This window comes from Quercus suber, unplaced genomic scaffold, assembly GCF_002906115.3.
Source record: "Quercus suber isolate HL8 unplaced genomic scaffold, Cork oak 2.0 scaffold_455, whole genome shotgun sequence".
NCBI lineage: Eukaryota > Viridiplantae > Streptophyta > Magnoliopsida > Fagales > Fagaceae > Quercus > Quercus suber.
The window spans coordinates 527086-551707 of NW_027069906.1; the positions used below are offsets into that span (position 1 = coordinate 527086).

Consider the following 24622-nt stretch of genomic DNA (forward strand, 5'->3'; position numbering starts at 1 on the left):
GCATGCCAAAATAATGCAAGTTTTCAAAATATGTTTTCTATGATTAAAAAAAAAAGTTTAATAAAGAAAAATTCAAATGTTACATAATCTTGTAAGCACGAACATGGACATAAGTACGAGTACGACAAAGCAATATGAGCAATTTTCAAAAAAATTTAACATAACACGGCAGGTATGACATCAGTATGACACGAGTACGGCACCCTAAATAAAATGTTTGTGCTTCCCAGCACCTAACAAATCTCCTTAAATGAACTCCGTGTCACAAAAACTTGTTTGAATGGCAACTTCTTGTTTCTCTCCAAGTTGACTGTTGATCATCATTAACTGGCTATTGACTGTTTTGCAAATGACATTTGGCATTGTAGGCTCCTTGATTTGTGCAACAACGCTGTCAATCAACAAGGGAAAATGTTAGAAATTCAAATGAAGGTTTCTTGATTTTTCTTTTTCTTTTTTGTTTTTTTGATAATGAAGGTTCCTTGATTAATGTTGAAATTCTTTGATCCCTTAATTTATGCACAGTAAGACAACTCATGATGGAAGGCCTACACCTAATACAACCGATTGATTTAGAGATTCTTTCCAACACGTTTATTTCATTCTTTGACTTTTCTATGTTTCCCATCTACTTTGTAATATCAAGCTTCTACTCTTTGTTAACGATCAGGTTAATGTAACTTCTATATGCTTTTGTTACTTCAAAACTCAGTAATGTTTTCCTTTGAGTATACATATAGATAATAAGCACTTTACCTTTTACCATTAAGATTGTTGGCAAATTTAACAGAAATCGTAATGGTAGGGGACAAAATTCTTATTACCAGTAGTTAAGGAAGGCATTACTCATTATTTTAAAGTAGGAAAGTGCAATTTTCCCCAAAACCTGTTATTATTATTATTTGCAATACTAAATTTATTATTATTTGTTTCGACATTAATATTTTTTTAAAATGAATTATTTTACAAGAAGCATATTTTAGAAAATTATCTTATTTTCCTATGTTTGGTAGCAATGATAGAATGAGTTGAAAAACTATATTTTCACTTCCCTTATTTTCCTTGGCGTGAGATAGATTTGTTTTCCAAGAAATTTTTGTGGAAAACAACTTTATCTCATTCCAAGTTAAATTAGGGAAGTTAAGAGATAGTTTTCCAATTACCTTTTAAAAAAAAAAAAAATTATGACACTACAAAACATAGAAAAACAAAAAAACTATATTTACGTAAGATTTTTCATTAAAACAAACGCAGCATTATATAGCTATATCAAGTTATGAACTAACACTTTAAACCCTTTTTTTAAGAAGAAACTAACACTTTAAACTTGATTCTAAAAATTTAAATTAAAAAAAAAAAAAAAAAAAAAAAAAAAAAAAAAAAAAGACACTACAAAACATAGAAAAACAAAAAAAAAAAAAAAAAAAAAAACCAAAAAAACTATATTTATGTAAGATTTTTCATTGAAACAAACGCAGCGTTATATAGTTATATCAAGTTATGAACTAACACTTTAAACCCCTTTTTTTTAAGAAGAAAAACCCACTGACACTTAAAATTAGGGAATGTAAATTAAATGAGCTTCAATTAAAGAACCTTTTAGCTAGGTTAGGCTCAAATGGGCTCCAGAACCACTAAATCGAGTGACCCCGCGGCTATAAATGTATTTATACAAAATACATATAGTCCTCTCATATGAACTTATTTTTGTTTACAAATAATTAAGGGGAATCCAATTTGACACATGGGAGATGCTATTGTTTGTCACTTTCATTAAATTTCCTATGATCAATGAGATAACGTTGCTTCAATATTTGGCCATTAACCAACAAATTGATAATGCTTCTACATTGTTTTTCATAAAAAGCTAAAGCTTGAGTTAGGATATAGTTTTTTTTTTTTTTTTTTTTTTTCTATATAAATAAGTCAAGCTCAACCCTAACTCCACCTTTTTGTTCAAGCAATGGACACAAAATTTTATGACCCAAAAAGATAAAATATAACCAAAAAAAAAAAATTTGTGAAATCACATAGAACTGATAGAAGTAAGAAACAAAGAATTGGAGAATTTAAGAAAAGTAAAATTTTTCTGTTTCTGTGCCACAATACAGCGTGTCATTGCTTATATCTATATATATACCTATATACCTATATATTTATCAATGCTCTTGTTTTGAGTGACCATGTTATTCTTTCATATTCTTAGGTGTGGGAATTAAGATGAAACTAAAGCATATGCTAAATGTCAGAGTTAGAGTTACCCAGATGCAAAATAATTTGAAAAGAAGAATAATTAATTAAAATTTTAAATAAATAACAAATAAATATTACCAGGAATCAGCATTTTTTAATCCAAACAAAACTCAGTAGCGTGCCCTTAGTTTGACTTCACATCTAATTCTATATTTATATATTAGACTTAAATTATTACTTATTAATTACAGTACATGCACTACTATGTCTCACATCTTTCTCTCTACCAGGAACAAAAATCATCAGAAATATATTATATAATCGTCCTAGAGTTTAATCAATTAGTTGTTTACTTGGTTTGTTATTTTTTTAAATTTTTTTAAAAACCTAATATCATGATTATTTCTTTTCTTAAACTCATTTTCTAACATTTCTTGGAACTTAATGGCATTTCAAAGAGTCAAAAATGACTCTGATTGGCCGGAGTTGTCAAAATGAAAAGATCTTGAAGACGCACATGATTGGGATTTATTTGATATGAACACATGATTAGGATTAGTGGTTTACATTATGAGAAAAATAAGATGTTGCTCCTTGAACAATTATTCAAATATAATACACAGATTAGGTTAGACTTGTCAAAAAAAAAGGTCAGACTTGTTCACAATCCGCGTGGATTAATAATGGCGGTTATTAAATTAATCAAATGATAACCCAAACAAGGAAGAGAAACTTCTTTGCAAGTGGTGAAAGTGTGAGAAAGAAACTCTCTGTAGGAACACACGGTGCCCAAATCAACAGACAGAACTTTTTGTGGGTGATCTGCAATTTGGCTGTATCTAGTTGTCAAAGATTAGGTTAGACTTGTCAAAAAAAAAAAAAGGGTTAGACTTGTTCACAATCCGCGTGGAATAATAATGGCGGTTAATAAATGAATCAAATGATAACCCAAACAAGGAAGAGAAACTTCTTTGCAAGTGGTGAAAGTGTGAGAAAGAAACTCTCTGTAGGAACACACGGTGCCCAAATCAACAGACAGAACTTTTTGTGGGTGATCTGCAATTTGGCTGTATCTAGTTGTCATCCAAATTTCTTGACAACTTACCAGGCTAACCAAGCTGGAACACATTTAAGCATTCTTTTGGTTTTTAATATCAAAAGTCATTTTTGAAAGTTTATTGTCGATAAATAATAGATTACACCATAAATTGAACTTCTATCTTAAAGTAAAAATAAAACTCTATCTAACTTTAAAGATAAATATAGTGTTCTATAAAGAATCAAGCAATCCAACATTAGACACCAATTTCAGATAATTAGTCCTGATGCATAGTTGATCATTGATTTTTATAAAATAGCTAGAGTGGATACTATAAGTAAAAATTCTATCTGAAAGTAAAAATAAAACTCTTTCTAACAAAGATAAACATGGCAATCTATGAAATTTTAAGCAATCCAACATAGATACCAATTCCAGGTAATTACTCTTAACAAATAATTGATCATTGGTTTTTATAAAATAGCTGGAGTGGACACAATAAGTTTATCTTAAAGTAAAAATAAAATTCTTTTTAACAAAGATAAGCACGATGTTCTATGAAATTTTAAGCAATCCAATATAGATACCAATTTTAAGTGGTTAGTGTTGACAAGTAATTGATCATTGATTTTTATAAAATAGCTTGACCTTCCAAATTTCTTACCATTCCATGTATCTTCTCAAAATAAAAAAAACTTCTTACCATACAGATTTAAAAAAATAAATAAAATAAATAAAAATTAGTGCCTTCTTTTTCTTTATTAGTAGTTCGCTGAGTGTAGTAAGTGCATATTCTCTCTCTCTCTCTCTCTCTCTCTCTCTCTCAGCTGCATTATGCTTTAACCTGGAATACCAGTTGTCAAACTTCCAAGTTCAACTCCACCTGAAACCTGTTATTCTGTTTCCACTCTGAATTCAAAGATCCAGATTTCAGAGAAAATCATATAAAACTGACAGTTTTCATGGTCTGCTTCTCCTACTTTCTCTTCTTTAATGCTATACCAGAGTCATAACTGAATTACAGGCTCACCCCATATATTCTTTTCAAAAATCTTGATCTGGGCAGTGATTCTTTTTTCCACTTTCTTTCCTGTGAATTTGAATTCCAGGAAAAGAAATGGCAACAAACACTGTTGTGGTCACAATTGAGAAGCCTAACAACTTATCTTTTCCAGAGGTCAATGGTTCAGATTCATTGTTGCTTCCAGATAAACAGAAGGCTGCGAGTCCCAAGCAATTTACATGGGTTCTTCTTCTCAAAGCTCACAGAGTTCTGACCAGTCTTTCATGGGTGGCCATGACTTTCAAGTCCATGTTTCTTTCAATTAAGAAACGCATTGCCTTATCTGATGTAAGTGAAGAAGAGCCCAAGAGCAGAGGAAGGTTGTATAGATTTATCAAAGTTTTTCTTGTTATTTCGATTTTAGCTTTGGTGTTAGAAGTCATTGCTCATTTCAAGAAATGGAATTTGCAAATGCTTCGCCCTTGGGAGGTTCAGGGTCTTGTGCAATGGTCCTATATGGCTTGGCTGTCTTTTAGAGTTGACTATATTGCTCCTTTTGTGATATTTCTTTCTAAATCCTGCACTGTGCTATTCTTGATTCAATCTCTCGATCGGCTAGTTCTATGCATTGGGTGTTTCTGGATTAAGTACAAGAAGCTGAAGCCCACAATAGAAGGAGAAGCTTATGATATTGAGGATTGTTCAAGTTTCCCAATGGTCCTTGTTCAGATTCCAATGTGCAATGAGAGAGAGGTAACAGAACAGAACTCACTTGGTTTTCTCTGTTGTCTGTTGCCATATGCTTATTTGTTTACTTTGTAAATATTGAACTTTAATTGGTGGTTTATGCATTAGCTTTTATATAATGATTTTGTAAGTTTCAACTAACATGACTTGTTTTGAATTATTATTGTAATTTGCATATCTTCTCTCACAGGCCCCATTAACAAATTTACAATCAAATTCATGATTGAATAGTTCCTTGTCAGAGTTCTATTGCTTAATATAACTTTGCTTCTTAGTCTGGTGCTAAAATACTATGTTTTATTAAGGTATTTGCACAATCAATCGCTGCTGCCTGTCAGCTTGATTGGCCAAGGGAACGAGTATTAATTCAAGTCCTAGACGATTCAGATGATGGAAATCTACAGCTTCTAATCAAAGATGAAGTCTCGTCGTGGCGTGAGAAGGGGGTAAACATAGTATACAGACATCGATTAATCAGAACTGGGTACAAAGCCGGCAATCTAAAATCAGCCATGGGCTGTGATTACGTCAAAGATTATGAATTTGTTGCAATACTTGATGCAGACTTCCAGCCAAATCCTGATTTCCTTAAATTAACTGTTCCTCACTTCAAGGTAATATAAGCCAAATAAAAAGGGATGTACTATCTTTGTACCCTTTGACTATAGTCATTCTTAATGGTGTTGTGATTTGTACAGGGAAATCCTGAATTGGGCCTTGTCCAGGCTCGCTGGTCATTTGTGAACAAGGATGAGAATTTGCTTACAAGGTTGCAGAACATCAATCTCTGCTTCCATTTTGAGGTGGAGCAGCAAGTCAATGGTGTTTTTCTCAATTTCTTTGGATTCAATGGTACAGCAGGAGTTTGGAGAATTGAGGCTTTAGAGGACTCAGGAGGCTGGCTTGAGAGAACCACAGTTGAGGATATGGACATTGCAGTTCGGGCACACTTGAACGGATGGAAATTCATCTTCCTCAATGATGTCAAAGTGCTTTGTGAATTACCGGAGTCTTATGAAACTTATAAGAAACAACAGCATCGCTGGCATTCGGGTCCAATGCAGCTCTTCCGCCTATGCCTTCCTGCTATCATAACTTCTAAGGTTTCCTCACCTTCCTTAATTTGCTTAATTCCCATTTGAACTGGTAATTCTGAGTAGTTTTTTTTATTTGAGCTTTTTTTTTTTTTTGCAGATAACAATATGGAAGAAGGCCAACCTGATATTGCTTTTCTTTCTTCTTAGGAAACTTATACTTCCCTTTTACTCATTCACATTGTTCTGTATCATACTTCCATTGACCATGTTCATTCCTGAGGCAGAATTACCGCTTTGGGTAATTTGTTATGTCCCCATCTTCATGTCTTTTTTGAACATTCTCCCATCACCAAAACAATTCCCTTTCTTGGTTCCTTACCTACTTTTTGAGAACACAATGTCCGTTACAAAATTCAATGCCATGGTCTCTGGGTTATTCCAGTTGGGAAGTGCTTATGAGTGGGTAGTGACTAAGAAGACTGGTAGATCATCTGAATCAGATCTATTGGCCTTTGCTGAGAGAGAATCAAAGTCTTTGAGTGAAGAGAAGATCAGTAGGAGGCATTCTGAGTCTGGTTTAGAATTGTTGAGTAAACTCACAGCAGAAGACGTCCCTTCTGTGAAGAAGAAAAACAAGCTCTACAGGAAGGAGCTTGCACTTGCTTTGCTTCTGCTCACTGCATCAGCCAGGAGTCTCTTATCAGCACATGGAGTTCATTTCTATTTCTTGCTGTTCCAAGGATTGTCTTTCCTTGTCGTAGGCTTGGACTTAATTGGCGAGCAGATGAGCTAAATGGAGTAGACAATTCTCATTCTTTGATATTTATTTTTTGGCACTTACACAGAATTGAAAATTTTAAAAAGGGAGATTTTCATACATGTTTTATGAGCATCTCCAGTTCTGTAGCATTTAATCCTTGGCTGGAACTGGATATAATATAGTCATATATTAGGAATACTTGCTATCAGGATCATTGGATAAAGATAAAAGTAAATTGTGTTTTATTAGAGAATCATATATCTTGTCAGTGTTTGAATAATGAAAGCCTTGCTAATACAAAATTGAACAGTTCAGACATGTCATGTTACTTTCCATTGAGATGATTTTCTATCTCTCCTTTTCAAACCTCCATAGAAAAGAAATCTACACCTTCCTTGATGAAAGAAGAGCTGCTAGGATATGGAAGACTATGGATAGAGAGATAGAGGAGTATAATGTTTGGCCATTAGAACATAATAATAGAAAGTATAAACGCATTATAACAATATGCTCTTGCAGGCATATAGCAGTAGCCTAGCAGGCATCACCCAAAGAATTTCTCATATCAGTTTCACGACGGTCTCAAAGATTGATCCATTGACTATCTTCTGCCTGATGATCACACCCCCCACCACCACCCCCACCCCCCAAAAAAAAAAGAAAAAAAAAAGAAAAGGAAGAAGGAAGGAAGATTGTCTTCACTCTTCAGTTAACATCAAGAATTCGTTGCAAGTGCCTTTGAACTTTTATTGTCACCACCTAGAGTTTATAGCTTTTTGTAAGCTTTTACATTACCAATACCGCATGATTTTTGCATATCAAGGCCTGGCTAGAAATCAATATAATGATTTGCAAATTTTTCATGCAAGATCTGTATTGCACTGACACCTATGTTATGTTGAAAATTGAAATAACGGAAGTAATTGAATAGGCTTCTGCAACAATGACAATCTTTCTTTCTTTCTTTCTTCTTCTTCTTCTTCTTCTTCTTCTTCTTCTTCTTCTTCTTCTTCTTTTATTTTTATTTTATTTTATATATATACATATATATATTAATTTTATGGAATGACCACCTTTCTTGAAAGATCATCTTGATCAGGATCGACCCTATGGTTTTGAGTGTGCTAATCTCTTCCCTCCCCATACGTATTATCTCAATCAAGGAATTGAGGCATGAAATTATGTTTACTTTTTATTTAGTAAACCAAGAGTGTGTCATGTGGTAGTACCCTCTTGGTGCAGTTGGTTATAACTTATCACAAACGTTGTCCCATTTTTGTTTTATAATAATACTACTTGAGTTCTTGTTGCTCTTGTGCTGCTTGCTTCTTGATTATTGCTTTTCATCAAATCCTCATTAGGAAGCCTCTGTTCCACCTTTCTCAGCAGTTGCCCCCATTTGCCCTCTGCATTTAATTATTGCTACTTTGTTCTTATCCATTGTTTGGAATAATGCCAATGTTTGAAGGAGCTATCATAAGTTACCAATTAAAACAACAATAGGACGATTCTCATTAAAAGCCAATGTGAGAAAAACAAACTTTCTTTGAGTACAATTGTATAAAACCACCAAAAGACTTTTTCTATTATCTTTCAACAATTCAAAGACTTTTGTACCTTTTATAAATCGAATAATAGAAATCCCAAATCACAAGGAAGGAACATAACAAAGGATAGGTTTAGTAGGTCAAAATTAGAGGTAGCAAGAAAACAAATTTAATGGCTACATTGCATCACCTATCTCAACTATTTATCAATTATGTTGACCTGGAATAAACAAATTAGACTAGTAATTTGGACTGATCCCACAAGCAATTATTCAATACTTTCGGAGTAATACTCTCTCCTTTCACATAATAGTTTCACATAATAGTAGATCCCACTATTTTATATTTATTGTGAGACCTACTAATCATGTGACATGAGAGAGCATTGTTCATGGAATATTAAACAAGTTTTCTTTATACAATAAGAATGGGCTTATTCCATGATATAATTGTTTCAGATAACAATTGAGTTATAATTGCATTATCTACATATTAAATAATACACAATTAAGAAAGAAGCTATGTTTGGACTTGGACCTTTTGATTTAGAGTTAAAAGGCTTATATTTCAAATAATGAGAAAGGGAAAGAAAAACCAAGCAATTCTCAGCTTGTACCATGTCTCACCGGCCCAACTTTTAAGGCAGTCTCCACGGTGGCACAAACAATGGAGGGGTAAGATGGAAGTTCTTGATGAGAATGAGTAGTGGGGTAAGAGTAAGATAGAGCACATGAAAGGAGGAGGGGGACAAGAGAAGATAATTAAGTGAAATTTCAATCATGCAGACCAACAAACCTTATATAATATGACTTATCAACTTGATCTTTTTCCTTGTAATAAGTGTTTATAAATGTTTGGCATAAGAATGGTTTATGTGCATAGGTGAATTGTACATTTGAGCGTTTAGGAAATGCTAATTGTCTAGCTTCTAGCTTAGATGCATATCGTTTGATTGAGTTTTTAGAATTTACTAGTCGCTAACCTGTGCGATGCACGGAAAAATTAATAACTAAGTTCCAAAATAGTGTTATTTATTTATTTTTAAGAATGTTAAATAATACATGAGTATTTATAGAAGTTCAAATCTCTTAAAACACTATACCAATATGAGAAATTTGATTGTTGTGTTCTACCTAAGTACAAAGTTAAAAACAACATCTAACTTTATATTACTAATTTGTACCTTTAGTTAACAACCTCAAACTACTAGTAGGCATCCCATGTTTATTATCAATTGCATCCTTTCTTTCATGAAATCTAAGGTCTCTATCATTTTTTTTAACATAATCCCTTCTATTATTCAATCTATTTGCAAAATCCTGATAATCCTAGTTGTTTATTCCTTTTTCTTGTCATCCTCAATGTGCTTAAAAAATCACATTCAGGAGTATCATTTAAAAATTCATATATGGTGCAATTAATAAATAGTAGAAAGGGAGCAGAACATGCAAACACAAGAATGCTTTACATATCTTTAAATAAACTACATCCATTTAAATAAAATAAAAAAACATATTAAAAGAAAAACATTGAGGACCTTGAACTTTGTGAAATAAGGTTATAATGTTATTATATATAAAGTTATTCATCAGCCCTGTCTCAGTCTTGTGTGCACTGCAAGCAGGAGCTGGAGCATTTGAATCAACTGCAGTCTTTTCTTTTCAAGCCAACACTTGCAGCAGTAACCCACATGCCATCTTGCCTTTGGATGGTTGTCCTTAGAGGTTGCTATTAGAGATAGAGAGAGGGGGAGTGCATTATCGGGTTCAAAGTAGTTCAAAGTTCAAACTAAGTAAAATATTAACTAAAATACCGTGCTAAAAATGAAAATTAAAAATATTGTTGAGGTGTAAAATTGTGAAGACTCCAAAGCTGAGTGGCACACTCTTAAAGAGGCCAATTTTTATTAACATTTGAATTTACCTTGCAACCTTCTATTAACATCAAGCAAACAAACACAACCTATGTTAATATTTCTCACTAATGCTTTTTTAAGAATTTGCCAATAACTACCAAAACTTCCTGGACTTTGCATCAATTCCTAGTACAATGCCAACAATTACCAATTATCACAATACAACTAACACTAAGTACAGTAGAAGCATAATGCATTTTAGCATGTACAACAACAACAACAACAAAAATTCACAAACAGCAGCACCAGGCCTTAGTATAGCAGCACACAGCAGCAATAATGTTAGTTTGAATGCTGGAAAATGAAGATTAGCCTTATGCCCATAGGAGCAACATAGAAAGCCTATTGACTAAAACCTTATCTACTTTCCTTTTTTTTTGGTAAGTGAAAAACTTTATCTTCTTTCAAATCATTTTATTTCAAATTGCTGAAGCTCACCCTTCCAAGGGTTCAAAAGAATGATGACAGTGAAGCATAAGCAACTGTGAATAGTTGTCAGCCTAATTAAACCATCAACACAATAATTAGACTACAAATATGAGTTATATTAATAATTATTTTTCACAAAATTAATAAAAAAAAAAACTAACAAATAACAAAACCTAAATAATATTTAACACATTTTTGTTGTTAAAAATACCTGTACTGGTAGTGGTTCTTGCAGTATATGAAGGTGTCAAGAGGCAGGTTGAAGGTGGGTGATGATTTGACATGGAAGCAGTTTGACAGTCCTAGAATTTCTCTCAATCTCTCTCCATCTATCTTTGTGTGCACATTTACGATTACCTTTATCGACTACGAAATCATAATAAGAAATTATATTAAAAAATTAATGAGATGGAAACAAACAAACAAACCCAATTAATTGAACAAATTCTAAGGTGTGATTAGACTATTATAATCCAAATGACTTTTGAAACCAACAATACTCAAACTAAAAGCAATTCAAATATAAACCAATTAGTAAAACTAAATAAAAGCTAAAACGATTCAAGAATATCTGATGCTATTCGTACTAAAATGGGTTTAGTCGGAGAGAGAGAGAGAGAGTGACCTTCTTGGAGGAGTTGGCTAATTCCGTCGTCGGGGAAGAGAAAGGCTCAAACGGGAGTGGAGACTGAATATTGAGGAGACGGAAAGAACAGCAACTCTGACTCTTGCTCGTCCACCGCTTACTCTCCGATATCCTTATATGTGTGTAAGAAGAATAAAAATCCTGGATATATAGATATAGATAAAAATAACCCAATTAATTGAACAAATTCAAGATATATAGATATAGATAAAAATCCTAGATTTGACTCAAGAGGTTTCAAAACAGAATGAACATACACAAAAGAAGCAGTGCTCCAATTAAGTAACCCAACAGTAACAAATTCAACACCCTAGGCAGAAACAAACGGAGAAAGGAAAAAAAAAAAAAAAACAACCATCAAACAAAAGAATAGAGCACAACACGAAATAACATCAGGGATTAAATAGAGCACAGAAGCTGAAACCGTAGAACATGAAGATGAAAACGTGAGTGAAACAGTAGAATAGAAGCTGAAACTGTGAGAATCAAAAAGTGAGGAGGGGGAAAGGGAAGGGACTAAACCTAAAACAATGAAACAAAACATGGGACTGGGAGACAGGAAGTTGTAACCGTGAAAAAAACATCAGGGATTTTAGTTTTAAAGGCTTTGGGTGTGGGCTTGGGCTTTATAGTGGAATTAAATGTATAAGTAGTGGACTTTAAAGTAGTAATAGGGCTAGAAATAATTTTATTTTTATTAGTATTTTAAAATTGGTAAAATCTATTTTAAAATTAAATTAAAAATTCATAAAAGGGGATGGGAATGACGTGGCAACTGACGTGGCTCAATGTGAGCGTAGCAACATTAAATGCTATGCTTTAGCTTTTAGTAATATATTGATTGATTTATGTGTTCTATTGAATTTTTGTGTTCCATTGAATTTCTTGAGCCAAGTTTCTATAGTTACAACTAATGTTTTAAGACATTGCATAAAGTTTTTTACAGATTGCACTTTTCGACCTTCTTTTTGTTTTTTAGGAGGAGAAAGACATAAATAGAAGGAGAGAGCAAAATACATATTTACTTTTTTTTTTAACAAATGTGGGCAATGAGAGACAAATAGAGCATACCTCAGGTGGGTAAAGTGACATTTTTTTAAACCACAAGTAGACAAAGTGATTTCAAGCCAAAGCACATGTGAGTTTGCTGCAATTATCCCATAAAAAATTATTTTTCTTATCATTTTATTTTGTATACAATGAAATTTGATAATTATAATAGTTAATTAATAGACATTTATGTTGGTTGTGTTTTTAAATTAATATGAAATTTGATCATTATGACTAATTAAAAGGTATTTATTATGGTTAGTTAAAGATATTTACTATGATATTTAATATCATTAAGTTTGTATATGAAATTATATCTCTTTTATTAATTAAAGAAAATATGATGCGGCAAGATTCTAATTGAATTTAAACTCATTATATATATATATATATATTGGTCATGAGACTTTATAAATAATTCTTGCATCTATACTCCAAAGCAAGTTTATATTGCAGCTAAGCAATATTCTCTTTAGTCCAAACACAATGGAGAGCAAAATGAAGAGTTGGGTTGTATTGGTCTTTGGGCTAATGATTTTGATCCTAAGGGCAACTGCAAGTCCTCAAAATTTCATAAATTGCCAAGAGGCTTTTAATCAAGTTGCAATTCCTTGTAAACCATTTTTGCAGCGAACTTCTGTCACATCTCCTAGCCAAACCTGTTGCGAAGGTGCAAAGCTTCTAATGAAACAAGATAACGCCCCTGGACTACGAAAGGGGTTGTGTTTCTGTTTGAGATCTATTGCAATATATCTCGAGTTTGATCCTGACAGAGCTAAACAACTTTCCCCATTATGCAAACTTGATGTTCCTATACCCATTGATCCCAACGAGAACTGCAACTCGTAATCTCTCTCTCTCTCTCTCTCTCTCTCTCTCAAGATGACAGAAAAGAGTAAATGATTTTGATCACTGCGATCTCTCAAAACAAATATATGGGTATTGTTACGTACAAGTGATAGTTATGTGGATTTTAATTATAAGTAAAATTTCACTAAAAAAGAATTGGTGTTTAGAATTTATAGAAAAGAACAATCATCATGGAGTAATCATCATAATGTTCAATTTTATAATATTAATAAAAAAAAAATTTGTTGTCTTTGGGTAATATCTATATATCCTTGATAAATTCTCTACTAATTAATATGGTTTTTTTTTTCTTTGGTGATATGCAGAACTCCTTGATGCCATATCCGTGAAAAAAAATTGGAGTAAAATAGCCAAATATTTTGTGTTGCAAAATTTGTTGGAGCTTTGACTTTCTTTGGCTATATTTTAATATGTATGATGAAAAATTAGTTATATGAATAAAAACATCCGGAGTATCATTTATCACCCAAAAGAAAAAAAAAAAAAATCCGTTATTTATTATAAATTCTCTAATTTTAATATTTCTCTCTAATTTCTTGAATTAGCCTCCATGTACGTATATCCCACTAATAATGCGATCGATGTAGTTATTGACTTACTGCAACAATGACCATTCCCATAAGTTGCACTTACATGTAGTGAAAGATCTCTTTTGTCTCTCATTTACTAGGAGGAATTTATTTTCAAGATAATCATAATCTGGTCATTTTTCACTAGAAATCGAGAGGGCATGACAGGGTAAACAAACTGTAAATGTACATTGCAGTAGTATATCAAGCAAACTTAAATACTGATATGCTAGATGATATGGCAGCAGGGGCGGCCCAACATAATTTGGGATGGCAGCAGGGGCGGCCCAACATAATTTGAGACCTAAGGCAAAAAATTTATGCAAGGCATTTAATACGTAAATATTAATTAAACAAAATTATTTAATACTAATCAAATTAAGGTTAATTTGATACATTAAATACAAAAATAATACCAACTAGACTAATGTTAATTTCATATAGAGAATTGGATATCATAGTTGAATTATAAATATAAATAAAAAGAAACAAAAATATATTGCGATTGAAAAAAAATACTTTATTTTAAATATAAGACGATGCATAGTTAAATAAAGTTGTAATCTAATTTTTAATTTTATATTTTGATTTTAAGAGAAAGAGAGATAGATATTATTTGGTGTGTGATTTTGTAGGATATTAGCTTACAAAAATAAGTCTCAAACTATTAGGGGAAATTAATCTATAATTGATGATTTAACATATTTGCAATATCTTTTTGAAATATTTTAGGGTTTCAATTGAGTTAAGGTTCTATTAGTCTCGTACTTTGAGAATCTTAATAGAAATGAAAAAGAAAAATGACCTAATTAAAAGCACTATAAAATGTTCAAAATATAATGTGACATTGTCTCTCATTGATGAATTTTATCAATTTAACAAATGAATGTTTATATCATTTTTTTGTGATTAATAACATGACAATTTATAAGCCAATAGTAAAATTCATAGTATTCTTAACATCACTAATAAAAAAAATGTATATTTAATTATGAAATGTGAGGTCTTTTTTCCCAAGAAAAATTTTGTTTTTTGGTGGGGCTTAGGCCTTGAGCCGGCCCTGTATGGCAGGTTCACAAATTAAGAAGTTGAACTCTCAATCCACTACACAAGGATCTATACGTAGTCATCCAATACGTCAACATCAACATTAACACAGTCCAAAGAAACACGAGAATGCTCGCAAGTGTAGTGAGTAGGTCGCAGAACAAATCCATGTCCAATTAAGCAAGGGACAACTGATGGATAACAGCCATAAGAGAAGCCACAGAGTCAATATAGTAATTTTCATGTCATGCTAAATAAAACTTTCCAACATAGGAGCATAAAATACAACATGCTAACATTCTTCAATGATGTTGTCATTTACAGATTGCATTTTACCTTAATAAGATGGTAGCCCCCTGAAAATTTGTTACAAAAAGCTCTCCTTGTTGCACAGGAAATAAGTCTTCATTAATTAATTAACCATATAACATTGTTTCATGAATATATAGGTCTGGAATACCTAGTGACAATTAGTTCAAAATATATTGTTTGCAATTTGAATCATTCAAAAATCACACTCTTATGACCTTTTTTAAAAGAAAAAACAAGGAATGGAGGGATGAAGAGGGGATGGGACTTATTGGGAGGAGAGGGAAAGCAAATTTCATAAATAAACAAAGTATTTCTTAGTCTTGAATCCATTAAAGTTTCAAATGAAAGATGAAAAGAGCAATGAGTATCCCATAAAACTACTACTTCTTGCCAATTAAAAGACAGAGAGAGACTAAAAGTAGAAATAACCTTAGTCATATGCAATTTGACAAGCCTGGGAGCTCCTTAGGATTTAGGAACTCGTTGCAAATACAAAGCTTTGCCTAATATAGGACTATTTAAACTCCTCCCCAAAGAAAAATTGAAAAGTGGGGTGACAAAGATACTATCAAATTGATCACATAATAATGAAATTAACAAATTGACCAGAGGATGGGTACGAGCTGCGGAAATATGTGGGTGTGATTCGGTGGTGTTATTTCACACTTATTTGTGTTTGTATGGGAATTGCACGGCGATGGATTATATTACGCAACCGAACTCCATCATCAACAGAGGTGTCGTGGTGTAGTTGGTTATCACGTCAGTCTAACACACTGAAGGTCTCCGGTTCGAACCCGGGCGACGCCATTTTTCTCAAATCTATGCGTTGGTTTTTGCTTCAAAATTGCGTTTAACCTTTTCTTCTCCTACTCTACTTTTGAGCTCTTTTTTTTTTTTTTTTTTTTTTTTTTTTTGAAAGTGGATTGGGCCTGTAACCAAGTTTTATGAGCTAGTCCCTTTTTTTTTTCTTTTAGAACTTTGATGTGGAATGGGTCACATTTATGAGCTAAGCATTATTTGTAACGTTAACTACCTACAAAACACAAAATATTGGTTGGTTCTCACAGTTATTGAATAAAGTCTTTTTTTTTTTTGGATAGAAAACACATTGAAAATATTATTATAACAACATCACAATACAGATACATCCTGGATAAGAGCTTGCTGAATATAGCAAGGAATCTCTTCAATCCAAATTACATCATTGACAAGGTTTTGAGCTTGTCTTGCTAGAATATGGGCTGACTTATTGCCAATCCTATGTACATGAGAGAAATGAACAACACCAAGTTCAGCACCTAACTCATGAATGCCTTCCAAGATAGCATCTATAGAAGAGGGTGGTATTGTATGTCACTTGAGAGCATTGGAAATTATCAAGAAATCACCTTCCAACACAACATCTCACAACTCCAAATGCCTTGCCAGCAACAGACCAGCCTCATAGGCCTCAGCTTCAACTTCGACTGACCCCATTGGAGCTTTAAGTTTTCTGCATAAAGCAGCCTTCAATCTGCCTTGAACATCTCTTATCACTACACCAATCCCAGCTTGCTTCTTTGATGGAAAAAGAGCCCCATCTACATTGATTTTAAAGAAACCCGCTGAAGGAGGAAGCCAGGCCGCAAGCATAGGCTGATGTTGTGCATCAGGTAAGTGCTGTACCGAATCTGGTGTAGCTTGAAAGCTTGAACCCGTAGCAAACCAGTACTCTTGAAGAAAATGTGTTGTCCAAAGAGCAATGGCCGGACCTGTTTTGCCTTCTCCACCATAAAGAATTTCATTTCTATTACTCCAAAGTGCCCAAGCCATTGTGACCACCTGTGAACATTTTTCCTCACCTGACTCATTAGTCATTATAACAAGCCATAACAGATCCATAAAAGAGCCACAATGAACATCCAAATGCAGTAGTTATAATTTTGAAGCAGCTTAAGTTTCTTGTGCTTTCGGACAGCCCCAAAAAAATGTGTCCATTCGTCTCAGCTTCTTCATGACAGCAAACACACATATCATCTGTAATCACATTACGCCTCCTTAACTTGACTTTGGTTGGTAAAGTGTCACGGCAAGCGCGCCAACAAAAGTGCCGCACCTTATGGGGAATGGGCAAAGACCAAATTTTGTTCCAAAATTTTCTCAATAAACAACCATCAGAAGTAGTTCCATGGTTTGCAGTTGTAAACAAATTAACCGCTAATTTATAAGCACTCCTAACAATAAAATTTCCAATAGAAGTTTCAACCCAAACCTGTTTGTCCGCTGGTAGAGTAACACTCAAAGGAATACTCTTAATCAAGTCGGCTTCATGAGGGATAAAGAGGTTGTCAAGCACTTCAGTTTTCCACCTTACCTTTTGTGAGTCAATCAAGTCAGCAACATTCATATCAGCACTCAAAAACAACCTTGGAGAAAATACTTTATGAGATGATACCCCTGGCAGCCATTTATCTTGCCAAATCTTGATATTTGCTCCATTACCAACTCTCCATCACATACCTTCAATGACTAAGCTTTGGGTATAAATTAAACTCCTCCATATATAAGAAGGGTTGTGTCCAATCGGAGCATGAACAAAATCAGTTGTTGGAAAATATTTAGTTTTGAGTATTCTATAAACAAGAGACTCACCCCCCATTTGAATAAAATCTTTTGTAATATAATAATAGTGATAATATTATTTACAGTTTTCATCATTGAGTTAACAGTAGAAATTAAATTGATTTTAAATTAAAAATAATAAAAATCAAATTAACTACTATTAAAATATAAAGATAAAATTAATAAGAACTAAAATGATATTTTTACCCGTATAAATTAGAAAAAGCACAAGTCAAAACTTCACAATAATTTCTCTTGAAACCTTGAAGGCCTGAGTTTGAAGGTTTGGACTCTATGGCCCATAAATCCTTTCCCGCCAAAGCCCACCAACCATTTTTCCATGTTCTTTCTCGCTCTTCATCTCTCTCATTCTGCCACCTTTCAAAAAAGTAGTACTGTAACGGACTAGACCTCTCTCTCTGCTAAGGTACGGATCCAATTTTTTTCTAAAGTTCTTTGCTCTTTTTATTGAATTTTTTGGATGCTTCTGATTTTTATCATACTGGGTGTTTTACTTGCAGTGCTGTGCTGGGTCACTAAGATTTTTGGGTATTGGGACATCAATGGCGGAAGAGAAGGACGCTTTTTATGTTGTACGGAAAGGGGATATCGTTGCCATTTACAACAGTTTGAGTGATTGCCAAGCTCAATCCGGGTCTTCTGTACTCTTTTTCAACCTAAAACTTAAAAGTTTCTGACTTTATCTTTGTTTGAAAGTTACATGTAAAGGTTAATTCCTTTGTGGGTTTGTGTAATCATTTAGTCAAGTTTTTACATACCCAGTTGGATTTTCTCTTCTGGATCTTCTTTAGTTGGATAAATTTAGTGTTTGTTTCTATGGATTCCCTAAAATTTATTAGGGAAGTGAAAAGGAATCGTTTTTTTTTTTTTTGTCTGCATTTTGTTTAAGACAGAGGCTTTCTTGCTTGTTCAATTGGCAGTGTGTAACCTAGGTTTCTTGTCCAAAAGGGTTAAATTAAGGTGAATTTGGATGGTTTTAAAGTCCATCTGTTGCTCTTTATGCGTTTTTGTTAGAAAGTAATGCAATCTCTCTAAATTTCTGTCTTCAATAAAACTTAGTTGAACTCCTGGCTATGTTGTATTAGTATACGATGGTTCTCACTTCTGAGCTTTGAGACTTTTGAGTTGTACCCATAGTTTGAAGAATGATTTAAGTTCAGTCTGTGTTAAATATCATGGTTTTACCTAGTTTGTTGGTACCTAGTCTGATCTTTCCTACTTGTCACAGGCTAAATTTTTAACGAATTCATTCATAAAAAACTAAAAACGGACGGAAATAAGGTTTCTTTTCCTTTATAGGTGTGGAATCCTTCCATAAGTGTGTACAAAGGATATTGCTTGTCTAAGGATGCTGAGGAGCACCTTGCCTCACATGGGCTTAATAATGCTACTTATTCTGTTGGCGCTGCTGATGTGACAGATGATCTGTTTGGCAAGCTTGTTGCTTGCCCCTTTCAGGTTTGTTAATGAAGCACCCCACTAATAGATATTTTTCTCCTCTCATTTATTTTCTACATGGACATCAAGGGCTTGATATTGTTAAAGCACATCATTATTATGAAAGTTTTGAACTGTTCTTCCACATTTTGATGTATAGTATCTCTGAACCATTTATAAGCCTTATACTGTCTTTGGACTTAAAAGGAAGCTTGATTCTTTGCTTTTCTTTTCAGTTCAATTTTTACTGTTGATCATTTTATTGTTGTTCTAAAAAAAAGTCCGTTGTCGGGTGGAAAAAAGACATTGAATCCATTGTGGTGTCTATATTTCATGTTATCAAGACTCTTTTGATAGCACCTTTCTTCTATGGTGTAGAACATATTAGTTAACAACATCATTTTGATACAATAAATTTTTACTTGAATTATTGACTGTATGATTGGGGATATCATTTTGTTTTTCAGCAACCAGATTCTTCTGGAGTAAAAGCAGCTGACAAGGATTTTCACACAAAGAGATTACAAGGAGCGCTTGATTCAGACAGTGTTGTAAGTTAAAATGCATAACATATGCTTCATTAGAAATTTGTGTCTGAAGGCATAGTCTCCATGGAATGTTGGAATCCATTGAAGGATATAGATTTTGACAAAAAATTGTGGCAGTTTCCAATGCAGACATTAATTTGAGAATCCAGTTCACAGTTTGTCAAAGACAAGTTTTGATGAGTTCATTAGAGACATTTTTGAAGCTAAAAAAAAAATGAAGAGGCGGCACAGGATTATAGAATAACCAGAATGAATAGCATTTTTCCAAGCTGTTATTTGGGAACATCTTCAGAATAGAAAAGGTGGATTGATATTGATGTAGTGGTGAGTAATCACTTTGTCTGGTTCTTGTACCACAGGATCTGTCTGGATCAACTTCATTTTCAACAAATCCTCAGAAGAAACAGTTCAAGTCAGACTATGGCATTCAAGCTCAAGCAATTTCTTCTTTCGGTGTAAGCTGCTGACCTGATATTTACCATTCATGTACTACCACCAGAACTAATACTATCTGTATTTCTATACATGCATATATGATTATGTATATAATTTTAAAAATATTGATGTCCATGGATCTACTTGCATGCATATAATATGGTATTTTAATTTTGTATCCATTGTGTTCTACTGATTACAAATATGTAATGTAACTATGGATGTAAAAGGTTTAGTTCTCTATATATAATGGACAAGTTTTGATGAGTTCATTAGAGACATTTTTGAAACTAAAAAAAAAATGAATAGGTGTGGTTGGGGGCGGGGGCGGGGGCGTTTTGAGGGGCAGGGTGACAGGATTATAGAATACCCCAAGCTGTCATTTGTGAACATCTTGAGAATTGAAAAGGTGGATTGATATTGATGTAGTGGTGAGTAATCACTTTCTCTGGTTCTTGTACCGCAGGAGGTGTCTGGATCAACTTCATTTTCAACAAATCCTCAGAAGAAACAGTTCAAGTCAGACTATAGCAATCAAGCTCAAGCAATTTCTTCTTTTGGTGTAAGCTGCTGACCCAATATCTACCATTCATGTACTACTGCCAGAACTAACACTATATGTATTTCTATACATGCATATATGATTATGTATTTAATTTTAAAACTATTGATGTCCATGGATCTACTTGCATGCATATAATATGGTATTTTAATTTTGTATACATCTTGTTCCACTAGTTACAAATATGTAATGGAACTATGGATGTAAAAGGTTTAGTTCTCTATAACAGTGGAACTTGCCTGAATGCTTGGAAAGCCAAATTTGTCTAAGTCTAGTCTTTTGTGTTGGGGCTCTTAATATCTTAATCTGGATTCTTATTTTGGATATTCATTTATCTATGAATGTAACTCCCCAAATTTTAAACAGTGATGTGCCTGTATATTGGTTTTGTATATAATGTATATGCTTTATTGAAGAAATATGTTCTTGTATTTGCAAGTGAAAATCGCAAGTCTTGTTATATGCAAAATTTTTTGGCATCAACAAAGTATAAAATAACCAAGCAATTGCAATGTCAGTGGTCCAGCCTCTGGACCATGCGTGTTAATAAAGGACCTGATCTTCGTGTTCTGCATAATGTTGAAGTATATGAAAGTCGTCCAAGTTGCCCAGCCTTCCTGTATTCTTCTGTTTGATGGTGCTTCGAAAGGAAATCCTGGACAAGCTGGTGCAGGAGCTGTGCTGCGTGCTGAAGATGGAAGTATGGTATGCAATTAACTGAAGAATATCCAGTGCTTTTAGGTTTCTGATCTGTATTTTTTAATGTAGCTCTTTCTAACTCTGAGCTTGGTTAGGTCTGCCGATTGCGTGAAGGGGTGGGCATTGCAACAAATAATGTTGCTGAATATCGAGCTGTACTTTTAGGTTTGAAACATGCTCTTAAGAAAGGGTATAAACACATTCGTGTCCAAGGAGACTCTAAACTTGTCTGTATGCAGGTTTGTTGTTCTATTCAGTAACTTTGATTTTTTTATGATCTCTCTCTCTCTCTCTCTCTCCCCTTTTCTTTTTCTCCTTTGTATCTTAAATAGACACTTAGAAACCTTTTTTTTTTTTTTTGGGGGGGGGGGGGGGGGGCTGGGTTGCGCTGTGAAAATGAAAACAAGAAATCACTACACCCAAATTTACAATTTACAGGTGCCTCTAGACACCTTAACTATACTATATAATTGATTTTTTTTTTCTTTTTCCGTTTAAATTGTCCTCATAGGTCCATCTTTTTCAAATTGGGCTTGAACATAACTGCAGCCTGTATAAATATATGTTCAATTCCCTTATGATGCAATTAATATGGTGTTGATGGTATAATAAAGATAAGGAAGACACGTATTGATCATATTTTTGGATGCTACCTTGATACCAAGTTTATTGTCATTCCCTTATTTTGTTCTTCTGGCATGTTACATATTTTACTTTGTTGCTTTACCTTTCACCAAGTGGCTTTCATTACCTTTTGAGTTTATGCCCCTTTGGATATATGGTTTGTTTAATATTCATTCTTATGAGGCTTCTTAATGATACAGATTCAGGGTCTTTGGAAAACCAAAAATCAGAATATGGCTGATTTGTGTAAAGAGGCGAAGGAGCTTAAGGATAAATTTGTGTCATTCCAAATCAATCATGTCCTTAGGGTACATGCAAATGGTTACTTGTTTCTTCTGCACTATCTATATGATATTATTTTCTGATATATAATTTAATTTCTTTTGCTCTTTACTTTAACTCATGCATCCTGCAGAATTAGACCTCTTGCCTACCACTCCTTCTTTAAGGGGTTGGAAGTGCCATTTAAGCTCAAGAACATGGGCATTTGTAAAACATTATGAAGATATTTTTAATTATATATTGATTCTTGACAAACCCCTTGTTCCTTATGGATTTTTTAATCCATGGCTGTCATCTATAAGTTAGGGTTCATTTTTAGTTTTCCTGTCAGTTTTACCATAAGTGGTGTAGCTGTCCACTCTTGAATCCTGACAAAACCAAAATGCTGTTAGAACTGATATAGCAACCACATGAAAAAGTTGTATGCTTCTAGAATTGAAAGTGTTGCATTCATCTTGTCCATAGTTAATGAAATCATAAGTATTAAAAATTGAAAGCCATCATGCTTTGAAAGAGGGTTGTTAAAGAACCAGCATTTGCTCTATCTTATTTAGAATTCTTGGCTTCGTGCCTGCTGATTTCCAATCCTGTTATTTCCCCACTCTATTTATCTTAATCAGGACAAGAAATAATCACTCTATCTGGCATGCTACCCTTATGCTATGTGGCCTCTGATGATAGTGCTTTCTAGAGCTTGTTATCAATAAAGTGAATGCAATGTATCATGCCATATCTTGTCTCAACATTGATCATGCATGCCAAACTTTGAGATAAAACATACTATAATGCTTTATTTTCATGAATTTTGCCACCTGGATTATGTGTTTGTTCAGTACCTGAGGACATATCAGACAGTAGTTGGTGGGCCATTAGTTTGTTGTTATTCCTGATACTGGACGTATCCTACGTAACAAGAGGTGGCAAGCTATGTTCATGCTAGTATTAACCTTCTTTATAGAATGTGATTGATGGATATGCTAGTGTTTAGATAGTAGTGCTATGCTTATTATTTTTCTACTTTTTTTGTAAAACATTATTCTTGTTTTCTGCCACACGTTCTCTGAATGCAAAATAATACATTTTTATCATTTTCAAGGAATTTAACTCTGAAGCAGATGCTCAAGCAAACCAAGCTGTAAATCTCAAGGGTGAGTGCGTTATGAGCTCCGTTCATTTTCTATTGTTTTACTATTTTGCTTTTTTTCGTATCTTTGTTTCAGCAGAAGTTAGTGAATCTTTTGCTTATGCAGATGGGCAGGTTGAAGAGGATTGTAGGAAGATGTAGGAAGAAGCTACATCTTTTTTTTGAATGGCAGAAATGCTGTTGCCTGCCTTTTTTGGACTTGTTATCCTTCAGGCCAGAATCTGTGATACCTTCTGCAGGTGAAGTAAATTTATGTATGCTTAGTTTACTAGAATCTGCTAGATAAATTGGGGCAGATTGTCTTTTGATGATTAATGGGATACTATTTAATATGTATTATATATAAGCTTTTGCTTCAGCTGTTGTCCTCTAGTCCGTGAAGATTAGAGATGTTTAGTGTTGATTGGCAATTTAGAAATCTGTGAATACACAGAATATTTGTGTAATATTTGTCCCCCCGCTCCACACCCCCCCACCGCTTCCCTTAAAGGTGTTGAATTGTCCATCACAACATTAAGGTTTTGATACAACAGACCATAACTCAAGTGACCTGATCAGCATATTTAGACCATAGATTTTTAGATATTAAGAGTAGGTGGTAGCTATAGTGAGAACCTGAATAGGGAAGTGTTAACTCAAATGTCCATCTTGCAGTGTGCTGTTTGCATGTTTGGGAGTTCCTAAAAGAATGGAAAGTTAAAATAAAGAGGGGATGGAAAATGAATTCGTAGAATTCTTAAATTCTGCCCTTTGTTGTTTGGAATTTGTAATAAAGGGAAAGCGATTAGTGTATCTTCTTAGGAGCATAATTATAATGAAAATTATGAAATTATTACTTTTTTAATAGTGTGTTTGTTCTGTTATGAGAGCAGAGGCAAAAAAGTTCGTTCATATAATAAAAAACTGAGGTATTGAGTCTAGTTTGTTGAATTCCCTCATGTATTTGGTATCAAATAATACCATGTCAACAATATCAAAATCCAATAAACAAGAAAAATGTACACAAAAAATAACTTACCCACCAACAAATAAAAGATATTATGTTAGTGGGTAGTTATTTTTTCACGTTTTTAGTTTATTAGATTTTGATATGAATAACATA

At 33.4% G+C, this 24622-nt stretch overlaps 3 protein-coding genes, 1 long non-coding RNA gene and 1 other non-coding gene across 6 annotated transcripts; 4 read left to right on the plus strand and 1 right to left on the minus strand.

The window, feature by feature from the left end:
• The first annotated feature begins 4013 nt into the window (after positions 1–4013).
• Positions 4014–7097, plus strand: LOC111989236 (xyloglucan glycosyltransferase 4). Its single transcript, XM_024021023.2, has 4 exons — positions 4014–4988; positions 5288–5596; positions 5681–6085; positions 6177–7097. Exons 1-4 carry the CDS (start codon positions 4350–4352, stop codon positions 6810–6812), a joined length of 1989 nt encoding a protein of 662 aa, XP_023876791.1. The 5' UTR covers positions 4014–4349; the 3' UTR covers positions 6813–7097.
• Positions 7098–9791: 2694 nt separating this feature from the next.
• On the minus strand, positions 9792–11881 carry LOC136062815 (uncharacterized). Its single transcript, XR_010624525.1, has 5 exons — positions 11741–11881; positions 11574–11626; positions 11296–11428; positions 10882–11036; positions 9792–10054 (listed from the first exon to the last, which is right to left on the minus strand). It is a non-coding gene; the product is annotated as an uncharacterized LOC136062815 (long non-coding RNA).
• A 971-nt stretch (positions 11882–12852) lies between these two features.
• Positions 12853–13215, plus strand: LOC111989204 (non-specific lipid-transfer protein AP10). The gene has a single exon (XM_024020996.2). The coding sequence runs from the start codon at positions 12853–12855 to the stop codon at positions 13213–13215; it is 363 nt and encodes a 120-aa protein (XP_023876764.2).
• A 2685-nt stretch (positions 13216–15900) lies between these two features.
• Positions 15901–15974, plus strand: TRNAV-AAC (transfer RNA valine (anticodon AAC)). Its single transcript has one exon. It is a non-coding gene; the product is annotated as a tRNA-Val (tRNA).
• Positions 15975–18044: 2070 nt separating this feature from the next.
• LOC111989231 (uncharacterized) lies at positions 18045–23966 on the plus strand. Of its 2 annotated transcripts, none has more exons than XM_065762373.1 (11): positions 18045–18195; positions 18290–18430; positions 19089–19247; positions 19694–19777; positions 20134–20229; positions 20676–20771; positions 21357–21476; positions 21566–21709; positions 22295–22415; positions 23473–23524; positions 23627–23966. In XM_065762373.1, exons 2-10 carry the CDS (start codon positions 18332–18334, stop codon positions 23478–23480), a joined length of 927 nt encoding a protein of 308 aa, XP_065618445.1. In that variant the 5' UTR covers positions 18045–18195; positions 18290–18331; the 3' UTR covers positions 23481–23524; positions 23627–23966. The 2 variants fall into 2 exon arrangements, with proteins under 2 accessions (XP_065618445.1, XP_065618444.1); XM_065762372.1 differs by having other exon boundaries at positions 18047–18195; positions 22295–22402.
• Positions 23967–24622: the final 656 nt, after the last annotated feature.

Coding starts and splice junctions, on each gene's coding strand:
- LOC111989236 (XM_024021023.2), top strand. CDS start 4,350: ATGGCAACAAACACTGTTGTGGTCACAATTGAGAAGCCTAACAACTTA. Junction 4,989..5,287: donor CAATGTGCAATGAGAGAGAG/GTAACAGAACAG, acceptor TGTTTTATTAAG/GTATTTGCACAATCAATCGC. Junction 6,086..6,176: donor CTGCTATCATAACTTCTAAG/GTTTCCTCACCT, acceptor TTTTTTTTGCAG/ATAACAATATGGAAGAAGGC.
- LOC111989204 (XM_024020996.2), top strand. CDS start 12,853: ATGGAGAGCAAAATGAAGAGTTGGGTTGTATTGGTCTTTGGGCTAATG.
- LOC111989231 (XM_065762372.1), top strand. CDS start 18,332: ATGGCGGAAGAGAAGGACGCTTTTTATGTTGTACGGAAAGGGGATATC. Junction 19,248..19,693: donor TTGTTGCTTGCCCCTTTCAG/GTTTGTTAATGA, acceptor TTTGTTTTTCAG/CAACCAGATTCTTCTGGAGT. Junction 20,772..21,356: donor AAGCAATTTCTTCTTTTGGT/GTAAGCTGCTGA, acceptor ATAATGTTGAAG/TATATGAAAGTCGTCCAAGT.